At 35.5% G+C, this 18,853-nt stretch overlaps 1 protein-coding gene across 3 annotated transcripts in view; it reads left to right on the forward strand.

Annotated features, from left to right (window-relative positions):
* ATRNL1 (attractin like 1) overlaps nt 1-18,853 on the forward strand; it is a 431,847-nt gene that overhangs the window by 137,729 nt on the left and 275,265 nt on the right. For all 3 annotated transcript variants that reach the window (XM_066554160.1, XM_066554162.1, XM_066554163.1), the window contains exon 21: nt 18,007-18,059. In XM_066554160.1, coding sequence (XP_066410257.1) covers nt 18,007-18,059 — 53 coding nt within the window. The remainder of the gene's footprint in view (nt 1-18,006; nt 18,060-18,853) is intronic.

Consider the following 18,853-nt stretch of genomic DNA (forward strand, 5'->3'; position numbering starts at 1 on the left):
TAAATTCCAGAAAACACTTGCAGGAAGCTGCTGACAGTGAAGACAATCTTCTTTTCAACATGTGGCTCCACCAGGCATTTGTCTTTTCTCACCTGCATGAACCAAATACCCCCAGCACTGCAGTCTGTCCTTTCTGCCAGGTACAGTGCTGGGGTCTCCACAAAACATAAATACATGCAGCTTGATTATCCTGGTCACCACCTCTGTTCACCATTAATATAATTATTCTGTTCTTTCATATTGCTGGGGTTGGATTATAAACTGTCATTGTTCGTGGGAGCCATAATTAATCTCACCATAATTAATTTCCCTCAATCAGAAATTGCTACGTGTAGGATAGGATCTGTGAATTACTCTGCAGGTAGGGGGAGAAAGAACACAGATTTCCAGTACAGTATGAATTTGGTTTACCCTTCCTACTACTTTGGTTAAAGATAAGTAGTTCACTTTAGAGAAGGAAAAGAAAATAATTGATGGCTTTTCTGGCTACTCTTCCTGCTGTCATCAGAAAAAATCCATCAGCTGAGTTGTGACTGACAAAACCAGATATTTCAGGGAGTTCTTTTAAAAAATTCTATTATATACTGCTCTGTTGTAACCGATTAAATTCAATATGTGCTGTGTTACAGTAACAACCCTCTACATCACTATTATTATTGCTGGCTACTGCTACTGCAGTCAGCTGTGGACAATTAACTATGGAGCAGAAGGGAGGAAAGTGATATTTCCGTTGTGGAAGGCAAATACTTAAGGAGATTAAAAAAAAATTGAGAATAAACAGTCCTACAAAACTTTATGGAGGACAAAACCTTTTCAAGGTGATCATCTTCCAGAAAACAAATGTTGCTACTACAGTTTTATTATAGACTTGCTATCTAGAACAAAGAATTTGACATATTTTATTACTTTTGCCTTCATGACACATAAACACTGGTCAGTTTCAGTACATGTAAACATTTCCAAAATCAATGTTCTCAGAGTTCTCAGTGGTCTCTTAATTTTTGGGGTTTTTTTAAGGGGATCTTGGCTACTATAGAAAATACAGATCATATTTAAAAATGGCTTATCAAAATGTTATGTATCATTGTTGGTCCTTTGTGGTGGAAAAGAGCTGAGGAGGAAAACCAAAGTGCTCTGATATGTCCCCATCCATGCTGATCATTGTAGCATCATAGACAGGGGCAGTTCGTCAATTCTGTGGAAAGAAGGGAAATAACTGAAGAAAGGGACTTAGAGCAGTATTACTGTGTCCTTCAAGAAACTCTTTTTTTAAAAAAAAATTCTTTTTGCTATGTAAAGCCATCACTTTTCAATTGTTTCATAAGCAAGTAGGTTCTTTTTTAATTAGTTTTCAATTTAGGGTAAGATAAATCAATCAATACTGATTGACTATTGGATTGCTACAGCTGGAGATGTATTGTTTGAGCTTCTTTGTAAAGCTTCCCCTTTCTTCTGTGGTTTCCACCAAGGATAAAATAGATGTTTAACCTTCTCTGGTAGAAGCATTTAAATATATTCTAGTAAAAACACTTCATTAAATTCTTTCCCTGAGTCACTCATGGTACCACTGTATTGAGTAAATAGTAAGATTTTTCTACAGTATTTTATTAGAGAGAAAGAAGAATTGGTTCGTTTTCCTTAACTGATTGTCTGAACAAATGAGGTTTGGCTGGCTGAAGTTTAGAGAGAATGGAGTTATATTGTAAAGAGAATTATGATTTAGTTACAGACATTGATTTCAATACGCAAAACTGGTATTTCATTATGTACTGCTAGACTTTAAGTACTCAGTAATGGAAACTCCACTTGTGAGAAAAAACAGTAAAAATTGTTGTGGGCCACAGATATATTGAGTTTTGAGACAGGTAATGTGGTTTCTTCTGATTTGAAAGTGGTCTGTAAAATTGAGATGATTTCAAAGGAACCCCAGCTGTTTCTGAAAATAGTATATTGTGCATGTTCATGTAAATTCTGACCTTTTTTGAGATTTGTGGTGGGAAAGATTTTATGGTGAGCTTATTAAATAGTATTGGCTGTCTCCCAAAACTCACCTTTTCCATTTTTGTTGGGTTTTCTTTTTTTTGTTTGTTTGTTTTTAAATGAAGTTGTAACTTCCTGAAATGACACCAATTAGTGAGGCACAAAGCATCAGTTCTTAGTAAGTGATGAATAGCACTTATGCCTTTTAAATGACTGAAAACTTTTTTTTCTGTTTTAAGGAAAAATCCTTTTAGATAGAAATGAGTGATTATTTGACCTGATCTATACTTAATATGTTTGAATATTATTAATATCCATCATTTTCTGAGATACTTGATTGAATGTAGTCTGAACTTTTTAATCCATTAAAATGGATTTTTTGAAAGTTATAAAATCACTTCGTAATTAAATCCAGTGGGAAGTATATATAGGAATTACTTCAGAATAGTTTTCTCTTGAATTATCAGGACACTATGCAAATAAAATAAAGCATTAGGATATTGCCTGTCAAAATAAGTATTTCCCTTACTATTTCACTGTGTACAGAATTCAGAGTATATATGGAATGGAAGGTGAGTTTGAATTTAACCAACACTGTATTTCTCTCCTGAGTTGAACTGATATAACAAAGTCTTCTTGCACTCCAGGGTTTCCTTTTTTAGCACTGGGCAGAGAAAGTGTGCAAGGAGAATTTACAATGAAAATAGTTTTTCAATAGAATCTGTATTAAGTTTGGCATTAAAAATAAAAACAGGTTGAATGATTTGAAGGTGATACTGATTTTATTGATTGTTAACTGAAATATTGCCTATTGTAGAATTGTTTTGTGTTGAAAACCAGGTTTGAAATAGTACAGTGAGTGTTGAGTGGCTTTAAAGTGGTTGTGTTGCTATTGCTGCTTATTGCAGCCAATTGATGATGGAATTTTGATGAGGACTGAGCAAAGGCTGAAGGGACTCTCCGTGTCTGCTCTCAGGGTTTGTGCTATCCAAGTCAATACATCGTGGAGGATATAGTTTTTATTTGAAGGAAAAGCAGTTTTCTAAGGTAGATCCATCCAAAATACCCATGTTTTCTTATTACCTGTACACAAATTCAATGTATATAGTAATCCAGACATTTGATTCATTTTAAATTGTGAGTTTAAAAATACAGGTTTTTTGAATCTCAAATTCTTCTTGGTAGATCTACAATTCTCATGATTTTTCAAAGCTGCTGAAAATCTCTTAATTATTCTCAGTTCTTAACTCTCAGATAAAATACCCATTGTGCAGCATAGATCTGGGCTTATAATGCACACCTGATAGGCCATTAGTATGGTAATTAGTAATTGGTACAAGAGTTGTTAAAGTTGAAATAGACATCTGGTTTAATCAATTTGTCATTAAGGAAGTGCAAGTGTAGAGGTAGTAATGGGAAAAGAAAAGACCAGTGTGAGAGCTCAGAGCTCTCTCTGAGCTATCAACACAAAGCTAAGTTTGAAATTGGAATAATGCCTCTTTCTCTTGCTTGATATGGATTGCTCAGTGCTCAACTTGCCCAAAATACCACGCCCTGTTTATATTTTAAAGTCTATTTTCAAAACCTTACAAATAACTAAAAGAAATGAAGCTATGCTGTGATGAAAACTCATTGATAGATATATCCATCAACTTCAGCTTGTGATATTCATATATTTTTATTTACTGAGAAAGGGAAGAAAATAATTTTTTATAGAGCGATAAGGAAAGGCTAGGTCAGGTGGGTACTACAGGCACTATTTGATAAAAATCTCCTGGTGATGGAAAGATTGCATTTCTTTTCCTCTTATGGTCTCTAATAGATGAAATATGCATCTTCCTACTGCCATTTTCATTTTCTTTTTCCTCTTTCAGCCAATTGCATACCTTTACATTTAGATGAAAATTTAGCTGGAATAGTTTTATTTCTGGTTTCAATTTTTGTTTCAAAGTTAAGACATTGTTGCTAGTTATTAGTTTTAAATTGCTTCAGTAGTTGCCAAGAGTATTAGAAGAATGCACATGAAAGATTAAAGCTATGCAGAGAGAGAACTAAGAAATGTGTTCTGGTATTAAGACATGGGAGTGAGAAATGCATTAGTCCTCTTTTTTTTTTTTCCTGCTAATTATGTAGACTGTGCACATCAATTACACAGTGCTAAATTGTGCTTAAGGAGTCCTCACCCCGAGGACTCCTGCCTGCCAACAAACTTGCATTCTGCTGCAGCTGCATGTGCGGACATCTGGCAGTCAAGCAGGTTTTCTTATCTATTGAATCTTCTTTCCATCCCAACCCTGCCTGTGCCCTTGCTGCAGGAGAGCCCGTGTTCTCCTGCTTCCCCATGGCCCAAGTACAGTGCTGCTACAGAGGCTTTCTGTGCCACTCCTGCATTAATGATGGGTGACTGAAATGAAATAAAAATTCCATTCTTGGAATGGTTGGGTAGATAAGGGGACTGCATACAACATTTTAGAGTTGCTTGGAAAGCTGTAGATATCCGAGTTGTACTTTAACAATTAACATAATGAAGAATAGGAGGCTGTGAATACTGTGCTGCTTCAGAAGTGTGGTTGAAGTCCTACGCTTTATTTGGTCACTGGAATCTATTGTGATTCCCTGTACTGATATTCTTCCTTGCTGCAGCTTTGTCTATTTAAGAGGAATATTATTTTCACTCCTGTTTAAAAACTGGGAGGTGGGCTGCCTGGGATAATGAATTCTGCAGGCAGAACATATATAAGCACATTTGCTACATAAGCATCCTTTTTTCTTTGCCTTCATTGTTAGCCTACATTTTCACGTGAATGACCTGGAATAATGCAGACTTGAAAAGACAGCAAGTTACAATAAACATTACTGAAAAATATATGTAATATTTTACCTCTTATAAGGTAAACTCACGACATTTGATACAAAAAGTAAATTCTCCATCACATGCAAGGTATTTACAGGAACTGATAACTGATAAGGCAAGAAGAAATAACAGAGGAGCAATTCTATCTGCCTTCACCAGCTGAAAGAAAATAATGTCTTAATATTAGAAATACTTCCTTATTCTTTTCTACTTCTGTACTGAGTAATCACCACTAGAAAGTATAAAATATAAATTAAGCTGCCCAACCTTTGCATGTTTTGAGCTTTCTATTCTTGTGGATGTATTGAAAAATAAGTGGTATTTATCAGCTGACTAGATAATGGGGCTGGGGGGCTTGATTACAAGGCCATAAATCAATCCAAGAACCTGATGATATGCTAAACTTCAGCAGTGCAGTCTGAGTGGCTTAGATTATCACTTCAGAAGGATTGGCTTAAAGATTTAGTTCTCCATCTCTATCTATTATTTCTATATTACAAAAAAGGAATTTTTCAGCAATTTAAGAAAAGAACAAAGTACTAGAAGGCTGAGTAAAACTTAGCTAGGAAAGCTGTTTTAAATACTGTCAGGAGTCTGATTTAGAATCAAAGCAAACTTATAATCACATTTGAAAATTTGATCTGCCACAAAACTTTTTTTTTTTTTCAGTGTTGCACAGAGCAAAGATAAATTTAGGAATACTGGATTACAGCAGGAGGCCAAAGTGAGAGCAGCAAAATTGGCAAACCAACATACAGAATGTGTCAAAAAGGGCTCATTGTCCTGCAAGAAAAGACTTTTGGATTGCTCACAGAGAAGTGATAAGAATTAAAGGGTAAAGGAACAGTCAGGCTGAAAGAGATTTAATAAATCAGATTTCATAAAGAAGACTTAAAATAAAATATTTGTCCTGGAAATGAGTTCTTACAAGATCCGTAAGGAGATAAGGGCAGCAATTGCTTTCTAACAGCTGCTACAAAATCTCATCTTGTTCTCCTTTAGGTCATTTTATCCTCTCTTACGTAGAGTCTTGATTTAATCACAGATTTGGGCCCTGATTCAGATAAATATTTTAATACATGATAACACCTTGTTCCTTAGGTTTAAGAGGGGATATTCCCTGGTTGGTGAGAATTGGGAACATATGGTTTACTTTTGTTTCCCCTGCTCTTGGGAGGCTAATTTTAAAATGTCACTATGGAATAGCAGCTGGAGTTTCACAAAACAAGTCCACAAAAGTTTTTTTTCACTCCTAATACTTTGCTTCTTTTAATTTGTTCATTTGCCTTCTTTATGTTTTTAGATGTTTTCTGTACTTGGTAAATAAAGAGTTTTTTTTCATCAGGAAAGGTAAAGTTGAAGGTGATCAATGGTGATTGTAAGAAATGAAAAATGTATATATCAATGCTTCACGTTGAACAGAAGGATTGCCTCCTCTATAGTTATGAATAAAAGAGGTGGTAGCACATCTAAGCAGATGAACAGCTCCACTGCTGTTCAATGCCAACCACATGTAAGTTAAATGACTCTGAGATTCATAAGTGGGAATAATGTAAATACATTATTTGTGAAAGATTTTTTTTAAGAAAATGTAATTTTTTCTTGAATTGTACTGTAGGATTTTTTCCCATTTTATTTTCAGTTTTATTTATACCACCCTGATGTGAATAAAATTAAATGCATTTTCCACCCTGTTTTTAGGGTAGAAAAAAACCTTTGGGATGTTTTTGTTTTCTTAATTCTTTTATCTTTTTGTCCTATGCTTTTATGAAACATTTCCTGTACTTTTTTGCTTTTGCTGTTACATTTTTGAAAATAGCTAAATATGTGACTTTATAAGTCGTTTGATATTTGCCCTTCAGAAGCTTTTGTTTGAGCTTTGTCTGTGCTCAGTTTTATTTAGTTGCATTGGCCTGTTTTTCATTGTCTGCTCAATATTCTTAGAATATTTCGATGTAGTTAAGGTTCTGATATCATTACAGGCTGGTTTTAGACTTAGTTGTTGTGCCAGAGGAGGTTGATTCTTTTAATTGAAATATTTGAACCTGCGCATACTCCCCATGTGTCCTCAGCCTTTGACAATTTCCTCAGCCTAAGAATCTCTTGTGTCTTGTTTTAATTATGTTTGTATCAAATGAAATTTTCTGCAACAGGTGTCATTTAAGTACTGGCCTTAAAATAAATGATAATGAATATTCAGCAAACAGTACTTCTTTCACAGGGAAAAGAAGGAATGAAAGAAATGGTGACCAATGTAGCTTTTTTGATAAACATTGTAGAAGTTCTAATTGAACTATTCCAGTTATATACAGGCCTAGAAATGGAAAAGAAGCATTCAGCAGTACAGCCCAAAGATTATTCTAATATATCTTATTCCTTCATAGTAATTTATTGACCTTAATTCCAGATATATCCAGCTTTCTGTGTTTCTAAATAGTGTATCATATTTGATATTTTGAATGCTCATAATGCAGTAAATTGTCATGCATTCTATTATCACACTGTAATAAAAACTGCCCGGTAACATTTTGTATGAACGTGGTTTTCTGCAAATTTAGAAGTCATTGCTAAAATTTGTGAGTATTCCTTTTTGTGCTTTCTGATTCCAGAATCCAAACTTGATTATCAAAAATTTCTTCCATTTGGCAGTAAGTCATATTGTGCACAGGTTGTTTTTAAAACAGGACATTTCACTATAGTTCTTGTCTTTTTCTTATGAGATGTTTGTCAATTTAATATTTTGCCTTTTGAATGTATGCTCACTCTTACTAATAATATGAATATTATGAATCAACGAATTCAGGATAGCTTATAAAATATTCTGTGATTTCAAAACTGATACTGTGCTCAAAACGCTTCTCTGAAGTCACTCCTGAAGAACTTTGAAATCAGAGGGTCATCCCAGTTATATTTTCTTTAAAAACAAAAATCCAGAAGAGAAACTTAGAATGGAGAGTAAATTAGTTGGATTTTTTTTTCCACTCTGATAGTCCCAAAAGGGGATTCACCTCAGAGTGCATCTCTCCACTGTGCTCTCAGTTGATTTCTTTCTCTTATTTATGGAAAATGCAATGAGTACTTTGTTTTTCTGACGTGATGGATCATTTCAGTCACCAGAATTCTTTTTCAATTGGCATTAAAATATTTTGCATTTCTAAGTTATGGTTAATGTTGCAGATTGTAGCATAACTTCTGCATAACTTAGAAACCCAGTCAGAAAACAAGTGAGAAAAAAGACCTTAGGAATGTGAAAACAACAAAGGAAAGGACTGTATTTTAAATATTTTAGAAATCACTCTCTATTATGCAAAATATATACACATAACTGATAAGTATTTAACTGAATCTTTCCTCTTATACTAATTTTGATACTATCTATCAGTTAAAAAATATTTCATATTATAAACCATTGGCTAAATTATTGGACTGAGAGAGTTTATTATTCCTTGACTTAAGCAAAATGACTGGGGACAGATTTTCATGCTGGCACGCAGAACAAATTTAATTCAAACTGAGATGAAAGGCGGTTAATGTAATTGTAGCCTATTATCCTATGCAGGCTTGAGTTAAGAAGCAAACCAACAGACAGTCAGAAAATGATGGATAGAAAACAGAAATGCTCAAGGCTGGTGAAATAGAGACTTGTGAAGGGATTATGCCATAGCTGTTCCCACATAATCTCTGCATCAGTAATATCCCACCTCTACTGTATGTTTGGATTACTAAACAGGATTTTTGTATGCCTCCTGCATTCTCTTTATTTCTCTCTGACGTCAAAAAAGGTCCTGGTTTAGTAAATTTCATGACTTTGTAATCAGGGTTTTTCCTGGGCATGCCGTAAAGCATTCAGTTTTCTTTTCTTTCTAAGCACTTTTTCTTTGTTATCATACAGAGTGATAGGAAAGTAGTTGGCCACATAACTAGTTAGTCTTTGATCCTACGTCTATCTAAGGGACTAGCAAAAACTGTTATTTTTATTAGTGTATTGAGTTAAAAAGTAATAAATAGTCAACTCAGGTTTTTCAACTGTAAGAGTGGTTTTATTGCATAGCCCTTTGAATATAGTTTTTCATATTTTAGGTGATCACATGGGGATCAGATTAGGACTGTGTTCTGGCAGATTACCTGGCTTTTATTATTCCATTTCATTGTTCAGTAAGAGAAATATTTTTTAATACCTACATATTTTGCACTGCAGTCTTTTAAAAATTGAAAACGCATGTCTTGGTCTCCTCAGAATACATAGAGAAAGGTGCTAAAATGTAGTTCGAAGCATGTTAATCACAAAACGAATTCAATAGTTTTGTCACCCTTGTTTTAGCCCATAAAGCAAAGAAAGAACATTTTTTTCTGGAAAGAAACTGATTGTACCCAGTGTAATACATATGTCTGAGGTAATTCTAGCAATAACTAGTTCAAGCATCAAGTGTGATGCTTACAAAATGCAGGAGATCGATTACTGATCACTGGTCCCACTAAAGCTGCTGTTTTATGGCCTCTTTGCAGAGGGATTGAGTCTTCGAGGCACATGGGATGGAATGATAAAATATCTTTTAGGGGAGTGCTGGAGTTTGATTTCCCAGTCACTCCCAGCTGGAATGCCAGATTTCTCTCACCCACTGCGAGTAGTTTCACCAGAGCTCTTACAGTAGCTAAAAAATTTATTTTCTTTTATCCTTCTGACGTTGTTTAGGATAAGACTTTGTGCATTTGAAAAATGCTGTATTCTGTGAATTGCCCTTTGGGAAGTCTTTGGGATTATTTAAAGACTCTGTTCAGTGCTGTACTCACATAGAAGCAAGTGCTGCTTTCCATGGCAGTCCTTTGCAGCCTGCCCATCAAACCCCATAGAAACATAGTCTGAACGGACCAGGGCTGGTAGAGCAAAGCTCCTGATATGAAATACTTCACAGTCCCCTACCATGAGGCTATAGTCTCATTTTGGCCAGCTCTTTTTCCTTTTATAGCCATTCCTTTTAAGTTTTCTTCTTAAGTGTCCAATAACTTCGAGGAGAGCTGGCCAAGACTGGAAGTGTTGACAGTTTCAGTATTGTTGCTGCACCACAGATAGAAACACTTATTTACACTTCTTTGGCACTTCATAAAGAAGTATCAGTGTCATCTCTGCTCCAGGAAATTCATGAGGTTATGTGCTATAATGAGCTAATGGGGATTTGGGCTCTTCATAGGCAAGAGGCCAGGGAAAAGCAGATGTGTGTATCTGACTTGATCCTTTCTCCAGCCACCCAGACGTTTTTCTGTGCTCTATTCTTAATAGATATTTCTCTATCTCTTGGATTGATATATTTTTTTAATAAAGTCAAATAAAAGATGGTGCAGGTTAGATGGGATTGATATCCTAGATATTAAAAAGGACTTCAAAAAAGGCCAGATATGCCCAAATGGAATGATGGTAGGCAATAACACATGGATTTGATAGACTGCTATGCAGGAGTGGGGTAAAGAAAGTTCTTTTAGGCAGGAGGAGAACTTATCAGAACAACATACTGGATAGGTGTATAGATATTGGAATGATCTGATAGACAAAAATATGGTGTTAAAGACCTGCAGATCAAGAAGGAAGCTACAAGTCTGGAAACTGTAATGCATCCATGTTTGCTTTCTGGTGATTCTCTGGGAATTTCTGTTGATGCCATAGGAAACACCCATGGGAAGTAGAAGTTCTGAATATCTCATCAGAAACACCTAAGTCATCTAGGAGTAATGAAAGTTACTTGAAAATGTAATGGGTAGAGTTTTTGCTCCTTAAGGGTAAGGATGACAGCTTGCCAATTGCAGTATGTATTATACATAAACATCCGTGGTATTTGTTCATCATGTTTATATTATAACTTGTCGTTAGCACTGTAGAAGTTGTTGCAAGTAGAGCAATAATTCAGATAACATGACTATTTTCTAAAATTCCCTAATACTGTATAGCTGACAGCCTAGAGAAAGCCATGGCACTCTGATTTATTCATACCTTTGTCTTCATTTTGTATTTGCTATTCTTGAACATCCACGTATAAGCAGCATTTGGCCATTGCTGAGCTGCAATGTCAAGTCCAAAATGTGTGATATGCATTGCTTCTGAATTGTCATTTTTGTCTTGGCTTAATCAGAATTTCCCATATTTTTGGAAATATTAATTGCCATATTGTGCTAGATTGTTGTCTTAAATGACAGGAAAATGACCAAAGTTACCATACATAATTTGAAGTAGAAAGACAAAAAGTAACTTGCTTGTCTTTGTACCATTTTCTGGAAATTATAGTGTCTGTATGGCATCCTGAAATACATATCTCTGAAATTGCCTTTTCCTTAAATTGCCTTGAAATTATAGTCTTATATAAATAGTGATTTTTGTTAAAAATCCTCAGCACAACAAAAACAAACAAAACCCATCCCAGAATCTTGAAAACAAAGTGAAATGAATGCAAGAAAGATCAAATGCAAACAGCTGAGAACTCCATAGCACTCTGTAATACCACAGCACTGAACTTTCTGCACTGAGATTGTAACTGAGTAGTTCTTTGCAATAATTTCCCTCAGAGACTGACCATAGATTAAATTCAATGGTAATAAAATAGTCGAATTATAAACCATAGATTAAATTCAACAATAATAAAAGAGTAATGTTATAATGCACATTTTTTTTAAAAACAACCCAGGAACTGTTTAATACTTAAATATACTTACTACAAACACACTTAGTAATAGTAAAATTTTACAATTCAGTAATGACTAATGAAAATGCAGTAAACCACTTGGGATTTAGTGTGTGTATATTTATTTCTTTTTCATGTGGTCTACTTGATGAAGCCATTTACGATGCATTTGCTCTGACTGTCAGGGCCTGTTAAAATATTTAATGTTCTGACGTGCTGCCTCTCCTGCTCTTTTTGAGAAATGATTTCTAAACAAGAGCAATATACAAACACTCTTGGAAAGTGCCAGAGCAGGCAGTGAATAGCTGATCACAGAATCACAGAATGGAGCCATCCCAGAGCACGGGGACAGGATTGTGTCCAGATGGTTCTGGAATATCTCCAGTGAGGGAAACCCCACAACCTCTCTGGGCAACGTGTTCCAGTGCACACTGACTTGCATGTATTTATTCCATAAGGTCTTTAAGATCCCTTCCAAACCATTCTATGATTCTATGAATACTCTATTGTTGATGAACATTTCATCAATATTTATCTTCTGAAAGGATTAAACATATGTGAATTTTGTGAACTGTTCACTGGTTTTTGAAAAGTAAACATTTAGGAGGAGCTGCATTTCAGTTTAAGCAGTAATAAGTTTTCACAGTTATTTTGCCATTGCTTCTTATCTAATTCTTCCCTCTAAAGGGAAAGAAGTAGTTGAGAAACTCATACTAATATTTCTCAGAGTTGTGGTTCAGTTCAGTGTAAACAGAGCCTCTTATTTTGAGTTATGAGATATTCTAATATTTACTTTCTAAGGGCTGGATGAAGTGTCTGATGTAGGTCAAAATGTGAGAGAAGAAATGTGGGTATTTCTTTTCCCTGACTTTGAAAGAACAGTGACTGATAAGAGGGAACTCTGCTTTTCCAAGTTCACCTTTTTGCATATATTCAAGTTCGTGCATCACTGCCAAAAAACACGGCCATTTGTAGAGAAAAGAGTGCCAGAGGTAAAGGGTAAGGCCATGGACATGAGATTTTTCTTGTTCAGAGTAAGCAGCATCAAATACTTTGCATACAAAATCCATTTGCTGTCTTATTCATTAAGATTAACAGGGAGTTATCCAGCTATTCCAAATCAGGGCTGTAGGCCACTTTATTCTTGTATAGAAGAACTAAATAGAATCCAGACTTTATTAGAAAACTCTTATTTTACATATTAATCTTTATTTTCTCCTGAAGATTTCTCTTATATAATTATATGATAAGTGACACCTCATTGAAAACTTATTTTGTCCTGGAGTGAAATGGATTTTGTGATTTGAAATATTATTACTTGAAAGAGTATATAAGAACTCTATAATAATTATTTTTGATCTTGCAGGGAAGATTTAAATAGCATGAGGGGTCTGGATATGGAAAACTTTCTTATGACATTAGAATGTTTTACTTTTTTCTTTTGGTGAGATCAGCCTAGATTAAAAAACAAAAGTATTGCTGGCCTAGGCCTTTTTCATGAATTATGTGAGGAAGAGACAAATTGATCTACAGAAGAAACATTGTCTCAAGACATTGTTATATGCACTTACAAGAAAGAAACAAATAAATCATTTCCCCACATTATTAAAAAGTTCTAACTGGAAACATAAATCCCAGTACCTTTTACCCTTTTAGGTTATCATTATCTTAAGAGGTAGGCTGATAATTCTTTTTATCTGAAGTTACTCATGACTGGAAGGATCTTGGCAGTGTGAGAAGTGAAAGTGTCCAATTTTTACATTAGAACCAAGATCTGAGAGGTCTGTCTATCTGAGTATACTGCAGTATTAATGGATAGCTTTGGGACAATGTAGTACAGAGTACAATGTCAATGCAGTCAAGAAGCAGACCTTTATCTGTAAGAGGCATACATTTGCATTTATGGATGATGAAGTTTGTCTACTTCACATATTTCACTTTAGCAAAATAAAGATTATGTTGCAGGATAAAAATTCAATAATAATTAGCAAATGAACCTATTCTCTGAAAATCACAAAGCAGTCATTAGCATTGCTTACAATGCCTCTTTTTCATTAAATATGTCATCTGAGCTCAACTATTGCATCTAAATCTTAGCACTTCGGTGGAAGGATGATGCTGTTTCTGAATCTTTTAAACTTGCTTTAACTTCTAAAACATGACACTGGCTGCTGTATTGTAGGTGCTGGTTGTGAGGTTACTCACTTTTCCTTGCTACTGACCATGTCTGTTGTGGATGGTCAGAAGATGTGGTTGTTCTTGGACATTTCTGTGACAAAGGTACAGATGCCAGGCAGGCCTAAATCAAGACCTAAGTCTTGACCACATCTAAGTGTGAATTGAGCTTTCAGGTATCAGTCACTCACTGCTCTGGACCAGTTACAACCTCAGCTGCAGAAGCTTCTGCCTTCACCATGAAAGGTTAACTGAGCTGTTATAGCAAGATTTCCACGTGATCAAATCACTTGCGTAGAAAGCTGTTGATCTTGGTTGGTGTTATATTGATAGTTTTCCTCACATGAGAAGCTTGAACGTTTGCCCTTCCTTAAGGGCCATACAGGACAATAAAATTAGGTGTGTGCATATAAATATTCCCGTCCTTTCAGTTCCTTTGCTTTCTTAAGCCTGCAAGGTAGAGAACACATGAGTATCGACATTGCTAAGCTTCAACAAAAGGTTGTTTGTAAACTCTGTCTTACAAAGAAGCCTTTCATTCATTAAACATCCCCTCAAATCTGTCAGTCTTACTGTAAACATGTCCTCATTTACATACATTTATTGTATTTAAAGAGAAGGAGAGACATTATCTTGGTCAGAAACATGAGAATAATTATTTTTTAAACGCATTTGTCAATAACTTCTATTTTGAACTTCCAGAAAATCCAGGGGGATAAAAAAAAGTGAAGAAAGTGGTTCAATTTTGAAAGGATAATTGAGGGAGAAGTTGGGAAATAAGTGCTAATAGCAGGCCATCCAAAGGTCAGTGAGCTTGATGAATTGAATACTTCTGTATTGGAACAAACCATAGAACTTGTGTATAACCTAATAGGAGCCTTCCTCCATTTGTCCTTGTAAATGGGAGCTGTGTCTTTGGAGTCCTGCCAGAGTGGAACTACTCATTCATTATGACCACTTAAAGCAAATGATCATGGCCCTATGGCACATAAAATAATGAGTGTAGCTCCCATTTCTCAGATCTGAGGCATATATTATGCTTCACATATGGTCCAATATGTGCTGGCTTTTGGAAAAGGTACAAAAATTACTACAATGAGTAAAGCTCATAAGGAAACAATTCAGCGAATAGGAAATTTTGTAATTGGAACCATAATCAGTGACTAATGCAGAGCAATATGTATGCTAATAAAATAGGAGAGGATTAAAAGACAAAACTAAATTTAATCGAAACCCACCATACATGCTCGTGTGAATAATTTCAGATATATTCTTAATCCTATTAGTTTCATTTTTTCCCTCCACTGAAAACCAAGTGTTTAAGCAGTATCTTCCATTTAAATTAAAACAGGCTTCCCTAACTAGTAAAAACTCCACCTCATGTTATTCTTGATATACATTATGGAAGTGTTCTGCATGAAAGACCTGGCTACAAATGGTGTAATAAACCAGCTGTTTTCATGAGAGGGCATAAAAAGAACACAGATAACAGGTAAATCTCATCCCCCTTCAGTTACTGGGGTTCCTGTGTGCCTGCAGCACTGGATGAACCTGGATTTTCCCTCTGTGCTGTACAGGTGCTGTCCATGGAGATGTTCCTCCTCCCTCACATCCATGGTGCCTTTTATCCTGTGCCCAGGCAGAGCCATGTGTCTGCTCCTGTCAGACTGGGAGCTTCTCTGGGAGAGCACCCACCAGGGCTCTCTCCTGCCCAAAATCATTCCCTCCTTCGGTACTTCCATGAGGCTCCCAACACAGAGAGTATAATATCTATGATCATACATCCAAATACTTTGCTGTGGTGTAATTCCCTGTTCTTTTCTCATTGTGCATATTTTATCATTCCATCACACGTGATGCTGAAACAACTGAGATGGCTGTACAATTGCATTGCTTTTTTTGTTTTCAAGATGTTTGAAGGTCACTTCTGTAATTGTCAGGGAATTGGTAATTATTTGGATTTGAATGCATTCTTATGAATACTTGTATGTCGCAACATATTTTGAACCCAGTAATTTTTGTGTTAACCAATCCTTTGTATATTCTTGTAAGTTGTGAAGTCTGTCTTATGTTAGATGGAGTTTATAGATATTTTTATTTCATGTATTCATGTTTGGGTTTTTTCTGTGATATAAATAGAAGTAAAAATGCAAGGAAGGAGTATGTGATGCTGGAAATCCCTGGGTTCTGGCACTTATTGATCCACAGGAGATGGTTGCATCTGATTAAAAGGGCAGCTGAATGGAGAAGGGAAGCTGTGTGGAAACAGCTGTCTTTTTTCATTAAGATTTTCAAGATTAAAAAAAAAGACCCTGAACCTTTATTCTCAGTGTCAAAGCACCACAGGTGAGTGCTTTGACTGGGCAAGAGGTCAGAGAGGAATTTGTTTATTTTCTCCCCATGGAAAAGGTTTTGTTGTTGGGAGTTGGAATGCTCTTCCATGTCACACACACTCATTAGCAGTGAGCAGCAGGGGAAGTTTCTTGCCTTCATCCTAAGACTCTAAGTAGAGAGTTATTTTTTATATTTTTTTCCTTCAGGTATAAAACCTCAGCATATTCTAAATACTGGCTACATTTAATCTGCTTTAAGTTTGAAACAATTCAAGAGGAAAAATAGTCCTCTTACAATGTTATTATTATTTTCTACATGATACATTGTCTCATTTATGTGGCAATCTTACATAAAGAATAGTGAATTCTTTTAAACCCTTACTTTAAAAATGGTCCCTTTCCTGTAGCTCTCTTTCAGAATTCTGAACCTAAAAGCCCTTTCAGACATGAATATGTTTTTTATTGTTTCAGTTGCAAGCTGTTCTTTGTAGAATGTTTGTGATGTTTAGAAAAAAACTGTTTCAGGCAGACCAGTGTTACTATTTGAGAGATTTTCTCTTTCCAAGTACATGCAAGAGTTACTTCAGGATCAGACTCTCTTCTAAATTCTAAATTCACACTTCTAAATTCTGTGCAAAGGACTGTGGGGTGAGAGTGACTTTGTGAACAAGATCACAAATTGTGTTCTGCAGTTAGACTTTAGGCATAGGGGGCTTTGTTTTCTTGGAGATTAATCATGAAAATTATTATATTAAAAAAGTGTTGAATTTCTGTATAGTTGACCCTGTAAAGAGTTCTCATGCTAATGTGGGATCAGGAGTGCACAAGGGCAGAGTCCAGAACATGTTTTTTCTACTTTTTTTGATTTTATTGGTACTGCTTATTATTTTCTTTATGGTATTGTAACAAACGGTCAAGGAGATTCTCTGCTTATTTTTTAAATAAAAATGAGTTAGGAATCACCAGTTAGAAACTATTGAAGAAACCAGCAGAAATACAAACATCAAAATATTTTAAAGTCTGAAACTTGTTAAATGATATGACATCCAAGTTAGAATGTATTTTTAATACCAATCACAAATAAAATAACAGCAAAAATATCTCCTTCCAAATGAAGTTTGTTAGAATAAAGTAATGAAAAGTTAGTCCAAGATACTAAATGATTCAGATTACCTCTGGGAAAATATTTGTATGAAACTTAATAGGCAGTGATTAGCTTTCTCTTTGTTTTGTGAATCTTTCTGTATATTTAAGGGAAAACTATAATCTTGCTGGAGACTTCCATGAAATAGCCAAGGAAACCTAAAGCAGATTAATAATTTTCTATTAAGATATTTGGCATTTGTAGAGTAATGTTATACAACTGAATTTGAACTGAATTTCTGTAGGAAATTTAATGTCTCTGAAAATATCTATATATCTTATCTTATTCAATAAAAAAGCTATTTCTCCAGCCCTTCTCATGTGCACATTTTGTCAGCAGCATCAGTACATCATACTCAGTTTGAATTTCACCTGGTGCCCTGGGTGGTCAGTGAAGAGGAGCAATTGCCACTGGAGTTCATGGAAGTTTAGTAGCTGAGATGCTGCTGTGCCAGATCAAAACCAGGGAGGGAATCAGCTCTGACTGGGGGGACAGGGATAAGGAGATCAGTGCTTGGGGTGGCTGCCTGGATCTCCTTTGCTCATTAGAGTGCAGAGAGCCCAGAATTCCTGCCCTGAGTCCTACAGCAGGCACTCCTACAGAGCTTCAGGCAGGTGACTGAAGCTCTTTATTCAACTCTTGGTCACTCTGGCTTTCGTATATGACAGAGAGCTGCCTCCAGACAGTAGCACACCCCCAATAAGAACTATATTAAATACTTCTTATTTGCATGAATTTGTGTTGGTAGTACTGAAAGTCATGATATTTGAATAAATATTCTAGCTGCATTTTTATTGAAGCTGTACTATCTTTAATGGGAATGTTTGGTTTTGTCTTTTTTTCCCCCTGCAGCTGTGACTCTGAAAATAGGTATCTTGGAAATCCACTTAGGGGAACATGCTACTGTGAGTACTTGTATTTTTAATGCTACATACTGAAATGTTTATTACATATTATATGATAATTTCATTTCCTTGGAAAAACAAAATAAGTTCCTGGAGATTTTCCAAAATTGAGCACATTGATATTTTGACTGAAAAATAAAATGCCCTACTGGGCTTCTCTTACTTTGTCTACAAGAACACAAATTAAAGTCTACTGAAAGTTGATTCCTTCCATCTGGCTTAGAGGGACTGACCAAGCCACTGGATTATTTTCTGTATCTCATCATAAGTGAATGAAAGGAATAGTAATTGTGTCAATGCTTTAAAGACAGACTTTGTGGTGGAGAAATGCAAATAGTGTAAACAGCACTGGGACTTTCCCTGGGACTTTCTGAGTGGTTTAGCCAGTCTGCCTCCCAGGGACATGAGACACAGCTGCTCTCCACAGTGTCATAAAAGGAGGCTGTGTGTTGTCTCCATGTTCTTAATGTCGTAGAAAAGGTGCCTCTGGCAAATTTACTCTGAAGCATTGCAGTTTTGATAGTCTTAGTGAAGGACCTGAAGGGATGAGAATGCTTATTACCCATGTGCAGAAATCCCTTAGTGAGCTGTGCCAATTTTACTATGCCAATATCAAGTTCAATAGTAATTTTAATCATCATAAAAACAGATGGGATGTTGGAGAACACTGTTTTAACTTTTGTGACTTTTGCACGTACCTGCTCTGTGTCAGACAATTGGATCCATTTGTCTGTTGTTTCTAACATCATCCCTACTTCAAACTTGAATTTGTACATAAAGACAGATGTCTGAAC

This window comes from Molothrus aeneus, chromosome 8 (assembly GCF_037042795.1).
Source record: "Molothrus aeneus isolate 106 chromosome 8, BPBGC_Maene_1.0, whole genome shotgun sequence".
NCBI classification, from domain to species: domain Eukaryota; kingdom Metazoa; phylum Chordata; class Aves; order Passeriformes; family Icteridae; genus Molothrus; species Molothrus aeneus.